This window comes from Paroedura picta, chromosome 9, assembly GCF_049243985.1.
Source record: "Paroedura picta isolate Pp20150507F chromosome 9, Ppicta_v3.0, whole genome shotgun sequence".
Lineage (NCBI taxonomy): Eukaryota > Metazoa > Chordata > Lepidosauria > Squamata > Gekkonidae > Paroedura > Paroedura picta.
The window spans coordinates 88719658-88741322 of record NC_135377.1 but is presented as its reverse complement, the minus strand read 5'-3'; the positions used below and the strand labels follow the sequence as shown (position 1 = coordinate 88741322).

The following is a 21665-nucleotide window of genomic DNA, read 5'->3' as shown; positions in this document are numbered from 1 at the left end:
ACAGGGGTAAGTCAAACTGCGGCCCTCCAGATGTCCATGGACTACAATTCCCAGGAGCCCCCTGCCAGCAAACGCTGGCAGGGGGCTCCTGGGAATTGTAGTTCATGGACATCTGGAGGGCCGCAGTTTGACTACCCCTGGTCTAAAGGATCCTAGGGAAAAGGACCAAGAATGGACACTGCCTCATAAAGCCAATGGATGACAGGTCACCTAGAAAGCAAGACTTTTACTCCTCAAAAAACACATGCACACCTGAAGAAAGGCAATGAGAAAGGCCTGCTACTTCATTAGCAATGCCACTTAAGGTGACAAGTCTCCTAACTGCAAACCGCACATCGTGAACACGGCCGCATCTTAATGTGAATTTTGACTGGGCCTTAGAATTGCCAGTTTTGTTCCGATGGGAGTGATTTTATTTACATCAAGCCAGCTATGAACTGAGTCCTGCGAAGCTCACTTCAGGCAGAAGAAAGGAGGCGGAGTATAAAAGGCACCGTTTCTATAAGAATAAGAGGCCAGAGGCCAACTTTGAACTGTAGTGTGTTTGCATATAGAGACAAAGCGCTTCAGGGGGAACAGAATCTCCCGCAGAACAGAAAGCTGTTGGTCTTGTTGTGCCGAATAAAAAAAAGGAAGGGGTGATTGGCCGTGAATCGTGGCACGATCATCGCGCACCGCATCATGAAAACTGCCGCGGTAGCAGCAGCTGCCTCCGTTCCCTCTTCGTTGACCTCTACGAAGGATTTGTGAACCACCTCTGAAACGAAAAGGTTGTTATTGCTTGACAACCCAGAGAAATCTGCCTGGCTCGGGTCAAAGGCTTCGGGCATGCCCATGCTTTTCAGAATTGGCTTCAGGTCATATTTTTCTTCCATTTTAAACTTGGGCATAGACAACTCGACTTCCGTGAGGTCCATCATCTCCGGGTTTAGCCACTCCGTGAGTTTCTCATAGGTAATGTCTCTCTCCAGCTAAGGAAAACGAAGAACGTCAGAAGAATTGAAGGAAGACGGCAACACTGAAGTGGTGCAATCAGGCAGAATATGGGAAGCAGAGGTGTGTTCATGCCCACCTGGGGCCCCTCCCATTCCCATCCCCTCCAGGCCCATCACTGGCCATGTGGCAGGTCAACATAACCAAAAAGGGACATATCACCCATAAAAAATATATTAAAATTAATTAACTCCCACCCATTCAGGAAACCTTTCCAGGGCTATCAAGCAAGCCCAAGGGTTCACGAAACCCTGGATTACATAACAACCTAATTTGGGTGCATTATTCTGACTGTATAAAAATCTGTGCGCATGACAGCTGGACACACTGGATTTTGGACATGAGCTACAGCTATTAAAATGGTGTCTTGAATGAATTCTCGAGCCTGCATGTGGGATGATTGGATCTTATTGCACAACGGGTGAAAACGAACACAAACTCCCTGATGCTGGGGTATCACTTTTTTGTCTCTTTCTAAAGCAAGGCTGCTACACCCAAACATCACTGGCAGAAACAGAAGTTGCTATATTGCTCAGGGTGAGTGGATGTGCTACAGCAGCGTCTGATTTACCATTCCGTAATACTCTACCTGATTTACCACTATGTAATACAAGAGGCTAGAGCCTCTTGTGGCGCAGAGTGGTAAGGCAGCGGCATGCTGTCTGAAGTTGTCTGCCCATGAGGCTGGGAGTTTGATCCCAGCAGCCGGCTCAAGGTTGACTCAGCCTTCCATCCTTCCGAGGTCGGTTAAATGAGTACCCAGCTTGCTGGGGGGTAAATGGTAATGACTGGGGAAGGCACTGGCAAACCACCCCGTATTGAGTCTGCCATGAAAATGCTAGAGGGCGTCACCCCAAGGGTCAGACATGACCCGGTGCTTGCACAGGGGATACCTTTACCTTTTACCTTTACTTTTAATACTCTACCGGGGACTCCTTCTGAGGGGTAAGAATGCCAGTTTAGCAACAGTTTCTCACCTTTTCCAGACCCGTGGAATTATCTTGGATTTCATCAGGAAGCAGAATGAGCATGCTCAACTCTTTATCGATGTAAGGAATCTCAAGGATTTTGGTTTCGTAATCCGATATGTAAGTCATATTGAATTTGGCTTTCTTGTACATCATTTGCACGGGTCTGCTTTCATTCTAAAAGGAGGAAGGGGTGGAAGGAGGGTTAAGCAGATGCAAATCAGGAGCCGGATCATTCAGAACCACTCTTGAGAAAGCAAGAAATGAGTGTGCCCTTATGTTGCACATGTGTCCTTGTGTTACAAAGTGAAAGCAGAGTTGCACATCCCACCGTAATCCCGCTTGTCGTCTGAAGGAGCACATAGGAACTCATGTCTAATGCAAATGGAAAAATTCAGTGCAAAGTGTCCTCAAGGAAAGAAGAGCTGAATGACATTCAGGACTGGAAAAAGAACCACTACAGAGTCAAGGTGTTGCTCCAACCCATTTTGAGATTTGAAGTCATCAACTTAATAACGCTTGAAAATGGATCGCAGTTCATGATCCACACTCAAGATTTAAAGGGGGCTGTTCACAATGACTGCTGGGTAACATGAAAACATCACAAAGATGTTTAGCAACACAAGCCCAGGCAACTCTGGAAGATGCACAACTTTTGAACCCAAGTATGTTTCTAGAGGAGAGTTTCACCACCCTTGGCTAACAGCGTATTGTTTTATTGCAGTTATAGAACTGCAGCTATGTCTTGCGAAATCCCAGACTATGCTCCTTCCATGTGTCACTGCTGTTCTTTAGACATTACTAATGATATTTGTTTTACTAAATATATTTGCCCACAACCTTTCCTCCCTTACCAATTATTAACAGCAACAAGCATAAAGTATGTAAACTACTCTTCAAAAAAATAAAAAAATAAAATCCACAGCTTCTTTCAGAAATTCCCATGTGAGAGTTTGAAAGCGAGGAGGAGCAAATATCACCACCATACAGGAAGGCTGACGTGGACAGCTCAGGCTAGCCCAAACTTATTAGCTCAGGGGTAGTCAAACTGCGGCCCTCCAGATGCCCATGGACTACAATTTCCAGGAGCCCCTGCCAGCGAATGCTGGCAGGGGCTCCTGGGAATTGTAGTCCATGGACATCTGGAGGGCCGCAGTTTGACTACCCCTGCATTAGCTCTTGGAAGCTCAGAAGGGTCTGCCCTTGCTGGTGTTTGGATGGGAGACCACTAAAGAAGTTGAGGGTCATCATGAAAAGGGAGGCAGCGGCAAACTACCTGAGTCTTTCTTGCCTTGAAAACTGCATGTTGTTGTCCTAAGTCAGCTGTGACTGGATGGGAAAAAAAATGAAAGGAAGGAAAAAAGATTGAGAAATGCAAAGCGTGGAAGTTCTTACATGCTTTGCCTTTCTCGATCTTTTCCCTTATTTTCATTCTACACCGAAGCACTACTGTTCCAAGTTGGCCACAGAAGAAAGGGCCTGCAGTAATGGGTTAAAACTACGTGTAGAACGGTATCGGCTGCTATATGGGAGCAGATTTGTTCTCTCTTGCCCCGGAGGGACGGACCAGAATCAATGGGATAAAATTAAGGCAAAAGAAATTCCGTCTAAACATCCGGAAGAAGATCCTGACAGAGCGGTTTCTCAGTGGAACAGGCTTCCTTGGGAGGTGGTGGGTTCTCCATCTTTGGTCATTTTTAAACAGAGGCTGGATAGCCATCTGGCAGCGAGGCTGATTTTGTGAAGGTTCAAGGGGGTGACAGTGGATGAGCGATAGGGTTGTGAATGTCCTTCATAGTGCAGGGGGCTGGAATAGATGACCCAGGAGGACACTTCCAACTCTGTTATTCTACAATTCTATGACTAGACAGAGGAACATTTTTTTCACAATAAAATCAGAGTCCAGTAGCACCTTTAAGACCAACAGAGATTTATTCAAGGCGTGAGCTTTCGAGTGCAAGCACCCTTCCTGTTCATCTTAAAGGTGCTCCTGGACTCTGATTTTATTGTACTACTTCAGACTAAAACGGCTACACATTTGAATCTTTTTTCCCCACAGTCAGAGTAGTTCAGCAGTAGAATTGACTGCCTAAGGAGGTGGTGAGCTCCCCCTCACAGGTGGCTGGATACTTATCCTGGATGCTTTAGGCTGATCCTGCATTGAGCAGGATCCTGCATTGAGCAAGGACTAGATTGTCTGTCTAGCCCCTTCCAACTCTAGGATTCTATGATTTCCTGCTCTTATTTTAATTAGCTACTTGGCATTAACAGGATTTGGTTGCAAAGTGTGTCATTGGAAAAATGAAAGAGGCAGAAGGGAATTACTTTCTGATTGCTGGAATGGACATAGGAGGATCCTAATGAGAAAGAGATGTGCAGCAGAATGTTTCTCTCTCCTACCTTGCTAATTTTGAAGGGCCTTTCCTTTGTGTGCTCTGGGAGGAACTGATTCGCCCAGTTTCCCTTGAAGTAGATGGCATTCACCAAGACCATCCGTGTCTCCGAGTCAATTATTCCCTCAGGGAGCAGGTTTTTGATCTTATCTTTAGGAGAGATTAAAAAAAAAGATGCAGTAACACTGTAAATCTCTACCAACAAATTCTAGAATGTCACTAGTCAGCTTTATTTTTAAAAGCAAATAGGGAAAGGAAAAGAATTACTCACTTTCTGTCTTTTTTTCTACCCAGGAATTTATGTGTCTTCTAGAATCATCTGGTTTTCCAATGAAGTTAAGTCTCTCTAAATCTGCATGGTAAAACTTCTCACACGCATCTGTAAAAGTCTTAAAACAAGCACAGCTCGTTCAGTACCTGAATGCTTTAGAAGAGGAACCTAGCCTCTCATAGGAACATAGGAGAAGCCATGTTGAATCAGGTCAAGGGCGCATTCAGTTCAACACCTGTGTGATGCAGTGGCCAAAACTCAGGTGCCATCAGGTGGTCCACCAGCAGGGCCAGAACTCAAGAAGCCCTCCCACTATTCCCCCCCCAAGTGCCAAGAATACAGAATATCACTGTCCCAGACACAAGAACATAAGAGAAGCCATTTTGGATCCAGCCAATGGCCCACCCAGTCCAACACTGTGTCGCACAGTGGCCAAGACCCAGGTGCCATCAGGAGGTCCACCAGCAGGGTAAGAACTTCAGAAGCCCTCCCACTATTGTCCTCCAAGCTCCAAGAATACAGAACATCACTGCCCCAGACAGCGTTGTCCCATCTCTACCTTGTGGTACCATCTATACCTTGACACACACACACAAAATTAGGATTTTATGCCACCTGCATCTTATTAGCATCCTTAATTTATTGCTGCAGATACAAACCAGTCAACTAACTCACTGGTTCAATTCACATGCATATATTTGGTATTCATTGTTCATAACTTCTACCTGACTTGTCTTCAGTGTTATATTCAAACCATAAAGGTTAACTCCTTGTTTGCTTAATCCAGGGATTCCCAAACAGGGGTCCGTGGAGACACAGGGGTCCACGGTACTTCCAGAGGGGGCCCACAGTCTTTCCCCTCCTGCCTTAATTGACTCAGCCACAAGCTAGCGAATTGGCTGCTTCCATTGCTCCCCTTCCCCTCCACAACATGAGTGAGTTGTCTTGGGGTTTCTGCGCCTGGAAGGGGGCGGAGCCTGAACACCTACTCTCAACTTGTTTGTTTGTTTGTTTGTTTTAAACTGCCTCCCAGCTCTCCCTCCTCAGTCCTCGTTGAGCCTGCCAGTTAACGCAGGTGGTGATGTCACTTCCGGTGACATTCCACTTCTGGGGGACATGGCCAGCTGACATCACTTCTGGGGCTCCTCAAAGCCTGAAACATTCTTTCAGGGGTCTTCCGTGGCCAAAAGGTTGAAAAGTGCTAGTTTAATCCAAGGATTAAAGAAAGTCTTAATGAAGGATTGGAAACTGTGACTCAACCCATTCTTCTAGTGAACGGAAACTGCATTCAGGGGTGCTTCTCCCATCCTGTGGCCAAATAAGACAACTTACTGTGAGAAAATCATAGGTCGCTTCTCCATAGAGCCTGTTGGCCAGTCTAAGTAAGTACTTGGTGCCTGGTTTGTTGATTTCTTGAGTCAGTTGCTGGTATCCCTCGTGGATCTCTTCACATTTGTCCACAGACAGCACCTACAGGGGGACGATATTACTATTATTTAATTGTCTACATTTTAAATTGATCCCTTTGGGTTGTCAATACCAGTCCAAGGAGGACGTTGTTGACAAAAACCTCCTCCTCCAGAAACCAGGATCCGGAAATAAAATCTGGAATTAAACCAGAATTATCTCAACGACGCCGGAAAATAACATGCACCACCAGTAAATCTTCATGGTTTAACAGATTTTAATGCTTTATTAATGCACAATGTCTTGTATTGCTTTTATGAACTAACTGCTGGTTTATCGAAATGTTGCAGATCACCCCAAGCAGGCTATGCTGGGAGGGGCAGTGAATAAATGAATGAATGAAGTTCAGAATCTTCCAGCAAACCAGATAGATGCAGACCAAACATCTCCCACCCCCTGCAGTTGCTGTTCAAAGCAGATGAGATTTGTTACTAATAATGCTAAAGAGGCAAGAGTACATCGCAGGCCCTGTTCCCAGTTTTGCAAGATACTCAGCTCTGAAGAGTTTAGAAGGGAAGCCATCACCTAAGAACCAATCATGCACAACAATATCTCAAATGTAGCATTCCCTGTCTACTTCTGCCATTTATAATTCTCTGCTTTCCATTCCGGGCGTAAATGCACAAAGGGAAGGAGTATTTGCTGCACAGTGTTACATATCAGGCAGCTTAAGTGATACCTAAAAATCTGAAAAACGAACCCCATACATATTTGGCTTAAAGAGGTTCATTGACAAGTTGCAGATGGGCGCCATTGAATGGTCACAAATATTCAAAGAGTGGAGGCTAATCAGCGCAGGCATTTGATTTTGAAAGGAATGAAATAGTTTCTGTTCCCTTTGTGGACAACCAAACAAAATCAATAAATCCAACAGGATTGGTCCAAGTTAGACACGCTGGGAAGGATTACAGAATCATAGAATTGGAAGGGGCCATTCAGGCCATCTAGTCCAACCCCCTGCTACAGGGGGATGATATTACTATTATGTTGATATTTATCTTACTATTATGATATTACTATTATGTTGATATTGATAATACTATTATGTTGATATTGATTATATTGATATTACTATCAATGCAGGATCAGCCTAAAGCAGGGGTAGTCAACCTGTGGTCCTCCAGATGTTCATAGACTACAATTCCCATGAGCCCCTGCCAGCAAATCCTGGACCTGCCAGCAAGTTCATGGACATCTGGATGACCACAGGTTGACCACGCCTGGCCTAAAGTATCTAGGATAGGTATCTGCCTAGCTGCTGCTTAAAGACCACCACTGAGAGGGAGATCACCATCTCCACAGGAATCCACTGCTGCACCACTGTGTCTGTGAAATTCCCCTTCCCCCAAATATCTAGTTGATATTGTTCTAGCCGATTGGACTTTGGCTGATGGTTTCCCTTATAGCAGATCCTTGCCCAAAGCTTCCAACCACCGTTCTGAAAAATACGATTTCAATTGAACTTCTACCGCAGATGGTTCCACTTGTTTTTGCTGGTGTGTGGAAGTGACATTAGATGGCCATACAGACTGGACTTTCTGCTGCGTTGCATCCCTGGGTATTTTGCTTTGCTCCCCTTTAGACTGAGATTTTTGATCTTGGGAGACACAAAGGACCTGGCAGAAAATGGTTAATACAAAGTGTCCTGGAAAAAAAAACACCCTCCAGAACTGATCCCCCTAATTTCCACAACATCCTAACAGTCCCTACTGTAATTCTAATTTGTAGATGGTTTATCTCCATTGCTTTTATCTTCTAAAAAAAGATCACCTTCACAACAGGTTATCTATTCTGCCTAAATATACTATTAAGCATTCCACCTAAATATAGTATTCAACAGCAATGTACATTTTTTCTAATATGTTCTTTAACTAATATTTGCTAAACATAGATCTCTAAGAATTTCTATCCAAATAAATCCTTTTAGACTTGACAGCAAGATGTGTGTGTATATATAAAGAAACTAGAGGTCAAGCCTGTTGCATTCAGGAATACAATGGGTGCTAGATGGTGAGATGGGGTGGAAGAACTCTGTGGATGGCCTCCCTCTCCCCCCAAGACCTGGAAAGGCTGCAGGCAGCTGTTAGGGAACTCACCAGCAGGGGCAGCTCTCATGCAGCAGGGATCTGCAGCCTCCGAGCCTCAGAGGGAAGTGGAAGGAGGAGGGGGTGGTCACGGGTGGGGGATGGAAGGCGATTGGCCAGCTGCTGGATAGACAGGCAAGCCAGTTGGAGGAGGAGGCACTCAGGGGCAGGACAGCTGCACTGAGTGGCACTTAAGCCATGAGACACGCTACTCCTCCAGGGTCTTACGAGAAATATTATGTGGAACAGACAGCTTTCAAAACAGAACAAGCATGCTGTTTTCAAATGCTCTTCTGTTTAATGGCTCCTTGGAGACTGTCACTTCTGTTCTGCTACAATCTGAACAATGCATCTGAAATTGTATTCTGAGAAGTATTAATTCAGATAAAGGAACTCTGATGAGCAACCAGCTTGCCTGGAGCTCAGGACATTGGGGAAACCAAGTTGGCAGCAGAACCATGTGACTAACAGAAAAGGTTCTAGAATCACTGCAAGGGCATACATTTCAGCCTTATTTCACGCACTCCAAGTAAAGGATCCTTCCAGCTACAAGGTTCTCTGGACATGGGATTAAAAATACATATATACATATATAACATAAATATATTAACTAGCTGTAAAGCCTGCTGCATGCCAAAATGCCGCAGGCGCTAGTGGGAGGAAGGTTGGGGGGGGGGGGAGGCAGGGCTGTAGAGGTATAGAGAAGCCTCCTGACTCTTTGCCCAACCCCACCTAAGTCACAGGGAAGGCTGGGGGGGGGGCAGGAGGGAGGCTTCCCTCCCCCTCCCCCCCAGCCTCCCCAAGGACCGAAAATGTTGCCACGGTCAGGAGCCGGCTCCTGGCCATGATGCCATTTTAAAGTGACAGGGAAGGCCCACCCAGCCCTTAGGCTATTATTTTAACAGCGAAGCGCTGTTAAAGGTATTTTGAGTCGACAGACTGAGCATACAAGACAACCCGTTGCTGGTGGCTAGATAACCTAGACCAGGCTTTTCGGTTTCTCGACAGCCCTGTAAAGGTTTTCCACATGGATGGGAGTTAATTAATTTTAATATATTTTTTTAAAAGTGTTAGTTATTGGGTGATATGACCATATAAGATCATGTTGACCTGCCCCCTTCCCAAAATGGCCAGTGATGGGCCCAGAGGGGGTGGGAACGGGAGGGGCCCCAGGTGGGCATGTCCACAGCTCTGCTTCCCAACTATATTCTGCACGATCGTGCCCTTCCGGGGGTTCTCAAAGGCTGAAAAATGTTTCAGGAGTTTCTCAACAGTAAAGAAGTTGAGACAGGCTGACCTAGACATTTCTCAATGTTGTGCTGTCTACTGTAAGCCAACACTGACCATTTAACCTACTGAGAAAATTCTGGTAGGCCACTGTCCCAGTGGGCTACTAGCAGCCAGGAGAAATCACACCCTTGCTGGTCCGGCTCTCGTCAGAATTTCAAGTTATTCTGCCCTACCCCTGCTTATTCTAAACTGAATGACATTTACGAGCAAATGAGATTCAGGAGGCAGTTCTAGGTGTGCACTGTCCCCTGAAATCACAGCATGGCCGTCTGAAAGGCGAAAGCAGCAACTGCAATAGTTTCTTCCTTAAAGCATTTGTCTGGACGTACCTTTGCCATCTGGGCTGCAGTATTGCCTCCTGCGCCTAGAAAGACCATTGTCAGAGCAGAAGTAATGCTCATCGGGGAGAAAAACAAGTTCTTTTGGGGATCATCTTCGCTCAGCTTCTTGAAAAGGTGAACGGCAAAAGTTGAACTGGCTGCAGTGACCCGGTCCATGGTGCAGAACCTGCAAAATAAGCGCAGATCAAAACAATCAAATAAAACGGCAGTTCTGAGACAAGCCAAGGATTTGTTTGTCGGAATTTCATCTCTTGACACGGGAAGTTCCATCAATCCATGTTTTCCATCCCACCAAAATGTTTTCTTGTGTCAGAGAATCTACAGCCCTAAGCAGAGAACCCAGACAGGTAACATTCTGGAAAAAGCATCGTGCCCATTAATCCAGCCTTCCTCTATTTTTTTGCTGTTGAGGAACCCCTAAAACATTTTTCAAGCTTAGAGAAACCCCCGAAGTGGCACCATTGTGCCCAATGCCCCCCCTTCCCACCCCCTCCAGGCCCATCACTGGCCATCTGGGGAGGGGGGGGCGGTCAACATGACCACACATGGTCATATCACCTGATTAATGTTTGACAAATTAAAAAAAAACATATCAAAAATTAATTCACTCCTTCCCATTTAGGAAACTCTTCCAGGGCTGTCAAGAAACCCTGGTTGGGAAAGCCTGTATTAATCTATTCAACCACACAAAAGAAGAGACTACTGCAGCACTTTTAATTTTTAATATTAATTCACTTATGCCCTGCCTTCCCCCGCCCCCCAGAAGGACCAGAAGTGGCTTCTAGCATTCTTTGCCCATCATTTTAACCTCACAACAACCCTGTGAGGTAGCTTTGGCAGAGAGAGAGTGTGCTAGCCAAAGGTCACCCAGTGAGCTTCAATGGCATGAGTGGGAATTTGAATCCAGGTCTCCCAGATGTTATTGTTCTTTATTATTATTAACTGCATTTATATGCTGCCCTGATCTCATTAGGCAGAGTATTCTGCCAGGCCAGGGCCAAGGCAACGAAGCCAGACATCTCAATGAATGGCATAGACACAATGCAAACCAGTTTCCAGTCCAAGTGTGTTCCCATGTCACTGCAACAAGCCCTAGTGCTTGCCATTCGGCAAGCAAGGAGACATACATTCCAGAACACATTTCTGTAGAAGCATGCCTCCCCTTCATCAGCTGGCCAAGAACTGGTGAATTCCAATGCAGTCTCTATGACACATGGATTATGGAGTGGTTTTCATCAGTGACTACCCATTCCTTTTTATTGGGTAGCTCCAGGAAAACTGCTTTCTAATACAATAGCCAAGCTAATCTGAGTTTTACAAGCAATCAGAAAACACACACGGATGTCCCAGACAGTGTTAAAAGAACGTGTACAGATAAGATCTACAGTTGTTTTCCAAATTGCCTGTCGACACACATTCTAGGATCTCTCTGTTCTCCTGCCAAGGATGTAATCTGTGCAGTTCACACATATTTAACTTCAAAATATTCATTCATCCAAATTTGCCAACTCAGTCGAGCACATTCATGACGAATCCTTCCCTTTGTGCAACTGAATCAACAGAAACGGAAACACCTACAAAATAGAAAGAAAGTTCTTGAAAGGCTGACACGCAGAGGGAGGAGCAGGGTTATTTTGGGTAGCACCAGTTTGTCAGACCAGAACCAATGGCTTGAAATTAATTCAAACCAAATTTGTGGCTAAGATAGAACGGTTCGTCCGTGGAACAGGCTTCCCCAGGAAAGGCTGGGTTCCCCTTATTAGGAAGTTTTTAAGCAGAGCCTGAATAGCCATCTGACAGAAATGCCGATTCTGTGAATTCAGGCAGATAGAGAGTGGGTGGGTAGAAGGCACTGTGTTGGCGTTGGCTCTTGTGGTCCTTTCTTCCATGCCCAGGGAAATGCTGAACACCACTTTGGAGGGAAGAGACGAATTTCCTCCAGGCCAGACTGGCCAGGGATTCTGAGGTTCTGGATGGAAGGTCGTCATCTGGGCATGGAATTGGGGTCACTGTGGGTGGGCAGGCAGTTGTGAATTTCCTGCATTCTGCAGGGGTTGGACTAGATTAGCGGCCCTCAACCTTTTAAAGGTTGAGGACTGCCTTCGGGGGTGGTGAAGAGCCGGCGGTCCGGGCACCGCGCATGTGTGTTTTCACCATCAGGGGGCGCTAACGCACACGCGCAGGAGCTCTGTGCATGCGCGTTTGTGCCCGCCGGCATGCTGGCGGCTGCGCCTACATCTTCCCCCCCAGCTCTCACAGCAGAAAATTAGCCGGGCTGCGAGTGAAGTGGCCGCTTTGGGCTGGTGAGCTTCTCTCTGCGGGGGCGGGGGAAGAGAGGCAGGCGTGGCGGCCCACTAGTGGGCCACGGACCGGAGGGTTGACGACCCCCGGACTAGATGACCCAGGAGATCCAACTCCATGATTCTATGGATTTGTTCCCTAGTGAGAGTGACAAAAATGAGATGACCAGTAGACATCTTCAACATTGCTTTGTGATACTTTCTAACACTGGAGATGCCCATGATTGAACCTGGGACCTCTTGCACACAGAGCAGATGTCCTTCTGGTGAGCCAATACCTCCCATCCACTGCACGATGTTCACGCTGGATTTTTTTCTCGATGTAGATTGAAGGATGAGAAGCTCACCGTCTCAACACTTGGTCGGTGTGCAGGGGAGGCAGTTCGGCGTAGTGATTATGAGCAGTGGACTCCAATCTGGAGAACCGGGTTTGATTCCCTGCTCCTTCACATGCAGCCAGCTGGGGGACCATGGGCCATTCAATTCTCTCAGAGCTCTCTTGGCCCCACCTACCTTATTGGGTGTTTGTTGTGGGGAGATAAAAGGTGTTGGTAAACCTCTTTGGGACTTCTTCAGGTAATGAAAAGCAGTGGATAAAAAATAGCTCTTCTTCTTCTTCAAGTGCTGAGACTAAGGAGATCTACCGGAGGAGACAAGATGGACTGGCAAATACTCCAGAAGATAGAGACAGAGTTCAACGAGATCTGAACACAATGGGCAAATGGGCAAATGAGAACAAGATGCAATTTAATAAAGATAAGTGTAAAGTTCTACATCTGGGTCAGAAAAATGAAAAGCATACCTACTGGATGGGGGATACGCTTCTAGGTAGCACTGTGTGTGAACGAGACCTTGGGGTACTTGTGGATTGTAAACTAAACATGGGCAGGCAGTGTGATGCAGCGGTAAAAAAGGCAAATGCCAATTTGGGCTGTATCAACAGGGGCATCACATCAAAATCGCAAGATGTCATAGTCCCATTGTATACGGCACTGGTCAGACCACACCTGGAGTACTGTGTGCAGTTCTGGAGGCCTCACTTCAAGAAGGACATAGATAAAATTGAAAGGCTACAGAGGAGAATGACGAGGATGATTTGGGGCCAAGGGACCAAGCCCTATGAAGATAGGTTGAGGGCCTTGGGAATGTTCAGCCTGGAGAAAAGGAGGTTGAAAGGGGACATGATAGCCCTCATTAAGTATTTGAAAGGTTGTCACTTGGAGGAGGGCAGGATGCTGTTCCCGTTGGCTGCAGAGAAAAGGACGTTCAATAATGGGTTTAAACTACAAGTATAGGCTAGATATCAGGAAAAAAATTTTCACAGTCAGAGTAGTTCAGCAGTGGAATAGGCTGCCTAAGGAGGTGGTGAACTCTCCCTCACTGGCAGTCTTCAAGCAAAGGTTGGATACACACTTTTCTTGGATGCTTTAGGATTCTTTGGGCTGATCCTGCGTTGAGCAGGGGGGCTTGGACTAGATGGCCTGTATGGCCCCTTCCAATTCTATGATTCTATGGCAACTGAGCACATGTTTTTCTTACACGACTTCATGTCACTTGAAAAAAGAAATCTGTCAGGGGTTTCTTCTCAGGGCAAAGGGAAGCCAAACCTTAAGAAATGCTCCAGGTGATGGAATACTGCAATATCTTCTGTACAAAGAAGAAAGGAAACCCTGCAGCGTACAGAACACTGTAGCAACAACCCTACAAAGGGAGTTCAGTCTTTCTACAGGGGCTTTCCCTGGTCTGTCTGCTTTATTTAATGGTGCAACCGTAAACAGAATTGCTCTCTTCTAGATCCACCAGGTTTAGACAAGCGTCTCCTTGTGCTACCAAAGCAATATAGCTTGTGTGAAACCGACTCTCTCGGTTATCGCCTCCCAGTTCTCAAGAACCATCTGATGAGTAACCGATTTGGCAACGTGGCCTTGCAACAAGGGTGGGGCGCAAGCCTTTGCGTACTAACGTAAGTTCCACATTGTAAAGAAATGTCCAGAGGTCTTGCTTCATATAATTCTTAGTAGGAAGTGTTTGATGGAATCAGGAATTAATACGCAGCTGACAAGAACGGGGAAATTTGTAATTATGGCTAAACATACTAGTTTGATACACAGACACTATTATGAAGAATGTTTAGAGCAGGGGTAGTCAAACTGCGACCCTCCAGATGTCCATGGACTACAATTCCCAGAAGCCCCTGCCAGCGTTTGCTGGCAGGGGCTTCTGGGAATTGTAGTCCATGGACATCTGGAGGTCCGCAGTTTGACTACCCAGTTTGACTACCCCTGGTTTAGAGCATTGGAGGTGGTTTTCGGAATATCAAAGAATATAATAACTGATTCATTTAGTTTATAATATAATATAATTCTAAACTAAATATAATTCTTAACTAAATAAATCAGTTATTATTTTCTTTGATTGACATTCTACTATAATTCTAAACTAAATAAATAAATGCTCTAAACTTTCTTCAGAAGAGTCTCTGTGTATCAAACTAGTAAGTTTTGCCATAATTACAAATTCTCCCATTCTTATCAGCCGCATATCAGTTCCGGGTACCATCAAACAATATGGGAGTCTTTCTCCAGTAATTATATTTTGTAACTGCTCATTCTTTTTTAGGTTGAGAGATTGTAATAATGTGCAAACATGTCTTTTTCTTCTTTGTCTAAAAACGCTAATTTTTTTTAATAAACAAAGAATTGTTTGATGGTACGAAGAGATATGACAAAAAGCCACTGTACCCATCAACAACCTTTCTCTGAAAGATAAATCTTTCTTTAAACACATGGCAGAGGGATACTGGAAGGAGGCCTCACAACAAATTCATACAGAACCTGGAAATGCCAAGATGTTGGAACATGTAATTTAATTGTTACCTGTACAAACACAATGATGAAATTTTCCTAGATTCTACATGTATAGAAATACCTCGGAAAGATGCTATACAATACTATACAAGGTCAATATCCTGGGTCTATAATGTACAGAATTCACCATCACTAGACTGATTTTTTCAAAAAGTCACCATTCTTTAAAGCTCTCCTGGATTGAAATAAAATCTAATGTGCGTGGCTGTATACATACCAAAGGAAGAAGATATTGGCACCTCAGTGTAGTACAACCTCTTTCAAACTTTTGACCATGGAGGAGCGCCTGAAATAAATGTCCAGACTTCAAGGATCCTCTGGAAGTGATGTCAGCTGGCCACACCTCCCTGCCACATCTTTGCAAGTAACATGACACCAGAAGTGACATCATCGCCCATACCTTTCATGCGCCTTTCACTCCCTCCTCCTGCCTTTACTACAGCTACGGTGGCTCTTTCTCATGTAGGCCAGAAAGGACGGGAGCTGAGAACACAGCCAGAATTGCACATACTATGCCCCAACCAATTCCCCCCACTTTGATATTTACACTCATGGCTTACCCACCGAGCCCTCTGGGCGGAGTCAGCTCGTTCCCTAGCTTGTGGCCAAGTCCATTAAAGCAGAAGATGGAAGGCTGAGGACCCCCTCTGCAGCTCCCACAGACCCCTGGCTGGGAATCCCTGGTGTAGTACAAAGAGAGCAGAGAACTCACAAAACTATCCTGTGTCAAATTAGAGCATTAGCTCAGTGTTGTCTAATCAGATGGGCGATCATTTTCCCCAACCATGTGTTTCATTGTTTTATGCTAAATTGTAGTATACCGTTTTTTTGGCTTACAAGAGATGGTTGGCCGGAAAAGACCTTTTGTTTTTCGTAACAAAGAAATCGTTCCCGGTAGAGGGCATGACTCTTGTTGCGGCATTAATAAGAAGGAATCCTTTGTGAGCCAAGACCTTTTTCACAAAAGGAGGCATGCTAGGACAGAGAAGTAATCCAAGGGATTCGCTCTAGCTGTATAAACCCCAGCATCGGAACTTGTCTTTCTGCAGGACATTTCCCATGACACGTAACAAGGGAAATTACTTTTGTTGCTGTTGCTGGCATAATGCTGACATTCACATCCAGGAGGAGTGGTGTGCAATTTCCCCATCAACGGGGCTGCCAACCTCCAGGTGGCACCTGGAGATTCTCCTGTTATCACAATCAGTTTCCAGGCTACAGAGATCAGCTTCCTCGGAGAAAAAGGCTGCTTTGGTGGATGGACTCTATGGCAGGGGTGGCAAAACTGTGACTCTCCAGATTTCCATGGACAATTCCCTGCTGGTTCATGGGAATTGCAGTCCGTGGACATCTGGAGAGCCAGTTTGGCCACCCCGGCTCTATGACATTGTACTTTTATATCCCCCCTCCCTTTCCCAAATCTCCAGGTATTTCCCAACTCAGAGCTGCCAACCTCACCTATTTGCTTTTAGACTATAGCACTGCAATTACAAAAAAAAATGTTCTGTTGAGCATAGACAAGGATATCCAGATACTTCAAATAGTCTTAGGTGCAATTCTACATACAATCATAAATCACATCAAAGGCAGAATCTTCATATCACTTATCCAGGAGTACCCCCCCCCCCCGGTTTAATAGAATGCTCCTGCAAAAGCTGGATAATATTATGGAAATAATTACAGCAATGCTGCTTCTTCATAGGCGTAGTTCAAAGGTAACCAAAAAGCATTACTTCCTGGGATGGAGACCTGAGAGGGGGGGCTCTGCCTCACTTGCTGCTTTCCCCCCCCTTCTCAATTTATCAAGTATTTCCTCTTTTCTTATGGAATTTCACTAATCCTAACCTGACAAAATCACAGCAAACCAAGTCTTGCCAATTCAACCAAATCAGGAAGCTGTAGTTTGCGTTTTCTTCCAAGCCAGGATTCCAAATAGTGGCTCAATCCTGGCACACGGGGAAACCTGACGTCCCTTACCACCGGTTTGCCAGTTCAGTGATATGGAAAGGGGTCAACCTCCCCGATCAGTTCACAATGCAGTAAATTGTTTGCAGTTACATCTAAATCAAAGAGTTTTAAATACAATCAGATTATCTAATTCAGCCTTTCTCAACCTTGTTTACTATTGAGAACACTAGAAACATTATTGAGCCTTCAGGAAACCCCAGAAGTGGTGTGATCACGCAGAATATAGTTGGGAAACACAGCTGTGTTCACATCCACCCAGGGTCCCTTCCTTCCCGCTCATTTTGGAAGGGGAGGGGCAGGTCAACGTAACCATCTATAGCCATATCACCCAATACATTTTTAACATGTTTACAAATTTTCTAAAAAATTAATTAACTCCCACCCACAAAACCCTGGTTGAGACAGTCTGATCTAACTAGAACAATTTTTAATCACATCTGTAAAAGCACTTCATGTATCCCACTGCGATGGGTGACTTCCCTGCACATAACAAAGAGTTCAGAAGAAGGCCTATCCAGGAGTACAGTTTATGTTTCCATAGAGTGCCAGGTTTGCTGGAAAAATATGACAGTACAAAATAAATAAATAAATAAATAAAGCCTTCCTAAAGTAACCCGTGACATCTATGTGATGTGGGAGAAAAGCACAATAGTGGTTTTGGGGGACTTTTTATAGGTAAGGCTCATCCAAGAGGGAAGAGGACAAAATCCAGTAACTGGATGGCTTGAGCATTTATGGGACAAAGCACTGGGGGGGGGGGGCTTTATCACCTGTGTGGGGGAGATTAGGAGACAATGGCAGCAGTTTTCCTGCATGTTCCCCTATTGCGGGATCTACAATAAAAATGGTGATTAAAAAAGAATAAATACTTCTAACAGGGCTAAAAAGCACAATTAGTTAATTATTTCAGTTTCCCCAGGGATTAATCTTTTCATGTACACTTAAAATGCTATAAATTTCTTTAATGAGACCCATACTGGAGTTACTGCCACTTCTTGCTTTTAGGCTGCTGGAACTTTGAGAGACATTCTTTTGCTTTGCGCTGAAAACCCCTGCTCAGCTGTATAATGTGGAAGATACAGAGCATTTTCTTAAAATCCACTAGGCATTCCACAACTGACTAGAGATTTTCAATACTGAGATGAAACCCAAGACAGTTATACTATAAATTCTAACCTACTACAATGTATGCTTGGCAGAACTGATTTATTATGCTCCACCCTTCTTGCCGGCAGGCATACCTCTTAACAGGCACATCTTTTTGGAACAAGCAAAACCCAGAACTAGGGGCAGGGGCGGGGAAGCCCTGGAAAGAGTATTCAGCACCGGTTCTGCATCCAATTGGAGCTAGAATACCCCCACACCCATTTCCCCTGCTCCATTCTAAAGATTTGCAATGAAGATGAGGTACTTTTCTGTACTCATTTCAGAGGGCTGGTCTGCAGCAGAAGGCCTGGATTCAAATCCAGCCCCAGCTCAGACAGCAGCAAGCTTTTGAGAGTCAAAAGTTCCTTTGGTCAGATACTGTCTGACCATTTTCTTTGTCTCTGTGGACATGGCTGGCCCAAAGCCTGGCCTCTCTCCTTGCAAAGGAGAGCAACAGCCCTTCCACCCAAGCGAAGCTGCTCCTTGCTTGAAGACTTCAGGAGAGGAAAATCACACCAGCTTGTTTTCTGTTTGCCGTGCAACCGTGACAGGTGGCAATGAAAGGGCGAATCTGGACACCACCAAGTCGAAGTCTGGTGGCACCTTGAGGACCAGCCAAATGTAATTTACACTCACTTCTTCCAAGTTGGCCTGAAGCAACAGAACAAAGCCAGAGTTCAAATCCGGGCATAATCTATCAGGCACACGCCTATTTCTTCAAAATCGGTCTGAAGCAACAGAACAAATTCAGAGTCTGGTGGCTCCTTTTGTGAAGCCCAACCGGGTTTAAATCTGGGCGCAATCTCTCACGCACACGCCCATTTCTTCCAAGTGGGTCTGAAGCTAGAGAGCCTAGAGCAGGGGTAGGCAAACTGTGGCCCTCCAGAGGTCCCTGCTGGCAGGGCCACATGGGAACTGTAGTCCATGCACCTCTGGAGGGCCACAGTTTGCCTACCCCTGGCGTAGAGGCTCCTGAAGACCACCCGAGTTTCATTCTGTGGATAATCTCCCAGGTACTCGCGCTCCTCTTCCACATTGGTCCGGAGCAGCAGAAGAGAGCCTGGCTCCAACCCACCTTAGCTCTTCCTAACCCACGCCCAGGAAAGCTTCCACCTTGCAGACATAAAATGTGGCTGGCCTGAACGGGCCAGGGGGGGTCTCGCCCAGCAACTCTGGCTCAAAGGTCTGCGGGACCGACCCTCCCTCCCGAGAAGAGGCACGCGCCTGGCCCCACCCGAGGCGGACCCCTTTCCTTCCAACTTACTGGCGAGACGAGCGGCCGGCGCAGCAGCTTCGGGTCGGGCGTTTCCACGGAGCAGCGGGGCCGGGCTATAAAGAGACGCCTCCTGCCGTCATCGTTGCCCCCCCCCGCCCCCGCGGCCCTCTGGGCATGTGCGCACACGCGCCCGGGAACAACATGGGCATCGCCGCCGCCGCCGCCGCTTCCGCCTCGCCCGAGCGGCCCCGGGGAGGGGAAGGAGGCCGGGATGCGGGAGGCGCCCAGAGCCGCGCTCAGAAGTTGGGCCCCTGCTTCCGAGCGAGCGCGCCAGGCAGGCTTCCCCGAAGAATACAGCAGCAGCACCTTTATGTTATAGTCCGCCCTTCCCATCTGGCTCAGAGCGGGCGACAGCATATTAAAAACATGCACACGTAAACCCAGGCATAGATATTCACACGCACACAGATGCACACGCATGTATCCACACGTTCATATATGTATATATAAACATACATGCAAATACTCATCCATATTTTCACACATGCACACACTACACAAACATGCATACACACGTACACAAATACAGGCACACATCCACAGACAGACATATATATATATTCACATATGCATATACACGTGCAGATACATTTACAAACACTATATATACTATTATATACAAACATGCACATACGTGTGTGTGTGTATGTGTATGCGTATATACACACACATATACATACACGCATGCATGCATACATAAATACATGCATAAAAGCTGCCTCTTACAATGTTGGAGGTGACTGGGTTGTGTCTGCAGATATACATAAGTTGGCGATTCTTTGGCAGTGTGCCCACCACAGGCCTTCAGGAGGGCCCTCATCTCCCCAGGGAGAGCATTCCACCGTGTCTTCAGATATTGAAGGGCCGTTCTAATTGTTCCAGTTGATATGTTGTTGTTATACTGTTACATTTGATTTTGATAGTGTTCTATGTGAATGTTCAAAAATGTTTTATGTAAACTGCCCAGAGCTGTAGGGAAGGGCGGTATAAAAATATAAATAAATAAATAAATAAATAAATAAATAAATAAATAAATATATATATATATATATATCTTGGACCCTGAATTAAACTGTTGGTCTTCAGGGTGCCCCTGGATTTGAACTTTGCTCTGGACTAGGGTTGTCAGCTCTGGGTTGGAAAACACCTGGGGATTCTGGTCACGGGGCCTGGGGAGTGGAGGAGTCTCCAAAGCAGCCATTTCCACCAATGGAACTGACCTCGGTCACCTGAAAATGAATTGTAATAGCAGGAGATCTCCCGGTGAATACCTGGAGATTGGCAGCCCCATAAACTGGACACTTGCAGGTTTTCTGCTTACAAATTCCTCGCCTGGAGTGATAAGAGATGGCCATCAACTTGGCAGGATAGCAGAATGAACACCAGGTGGCACTCGCCTGGGATTCAGCAAGAGAGCTGGAAAAGGCAAAAGGTTCCCTGTGGGGAGAGCGGTCTTCAACAGGTCTCACCTGCAGTTGCTGAAGAGAGCCGTTTTGTAGTCGCCTGGCATTTCCCCAGGCTGCGACCCCCACACTCCTTGCAGAGGTGGTTTAACCTAGTAGCACATGTAGTATGTGCTCCAGGCCCCACGGCGCTGTATGGCTAGGGGGCCTTCACGCTGTGATTGTTAGGGGGGGGGGGGTCTTCATACTTATGTAGCACAAAAAAAAGCTGAGAGTTGCCTCCAGAATTCCCACTATCCCTGGCAGGGGTACCCTGCTGTTACAACACAAGGAACAAGGCCAGTTGTGCTCTGCAGAGGCCCTGTGAATCCTTCAACTGGCTTTCGTGCATCCTTAAGCCAAGGCTGAAGACTTCTCTCAACCGCATCATAAGCCCTTCTTCTCTGAATGCCAACTCTGGGTTCCTAAATGCATGGAGAGTTGAGGGCAGAATGCGAGAGGTGGGGCTGTAGGAAGGGGAGGGACTGCAGTAGGGAAGAATTCCCTATAGGCCATCTTCCAAAGGAGCCATTTCCTCAAGAAGAAGTGTGTGTGTGTGTTTTAAATAAATAAATACGCTATCAATGTAGTCTGGAGATGAGTTGTAATTCCTGGAGTGCAGGGGTATGTGTGTCTCCAGCTCCTACCTGGGGGTTGGCAACCCTTTCTGTAGAAGACTGGGCTGCACAATATGAAGTATGATGGGTTTGCAGGGTGTGGGCATATCTGGGAATATAGAAAAAGAAGAGTAGGTTGTTATGTAGTGTTGGCAGAGTAATTAACACAACAAGAGTGTGCAAACTAATTAAAGAATAGGTGAAGGTTTGCTTAGGAACGAATGTACTTGATAGGAAAGTAG

General features: G+C 45.9%; 1 protein-coding gene across 2 annotated transcripts; it reads right to left on the bottom strand.

Annotated features, from left to right (window-relative positions):
- Positions 1 to 94: 94 nt before the first annotated feature.
- Positions 95 to 19506, bottom strand: LOC143845238 (serpin B6-like). 2 transcript variants are annotated; one of them, XM_077353467.1, is made up of 7 exons: positions 19353 to 19506; positions 9796 to 9973; positions 5958 to 6095; positions 4626 to 4743; positions 4362 to 4504; positions 1971 to 2138; positions 95 to 971 (listed from the first exon to the last, which is right to left on the bottom strand). In XM_077353467.1, the coding sequence occupies exons 2-7, from the start codon at positions 9961 to 9963 to the stop codon at positions 567 to 569; spliced, it is 1140 nt and encodes a 379-aa protein (XP_077209582.1). In that variant the 5' UTR covers positions 9964 to 9973; positions 19353 to 19506; the 3' UTR covers positions 95 to 566. The 2 variants fall into 2 exon arrangements, with proteins under 2 accessions (XP_077209582.1, XP_077209583.1); XM_077353468.1 differs by lacking the exon at positions 19353 to 19506 and adding an exon at positions 19164 to 19305.
- Positions 19507 to 21665: the final 2159 nt, after the last annotated feature.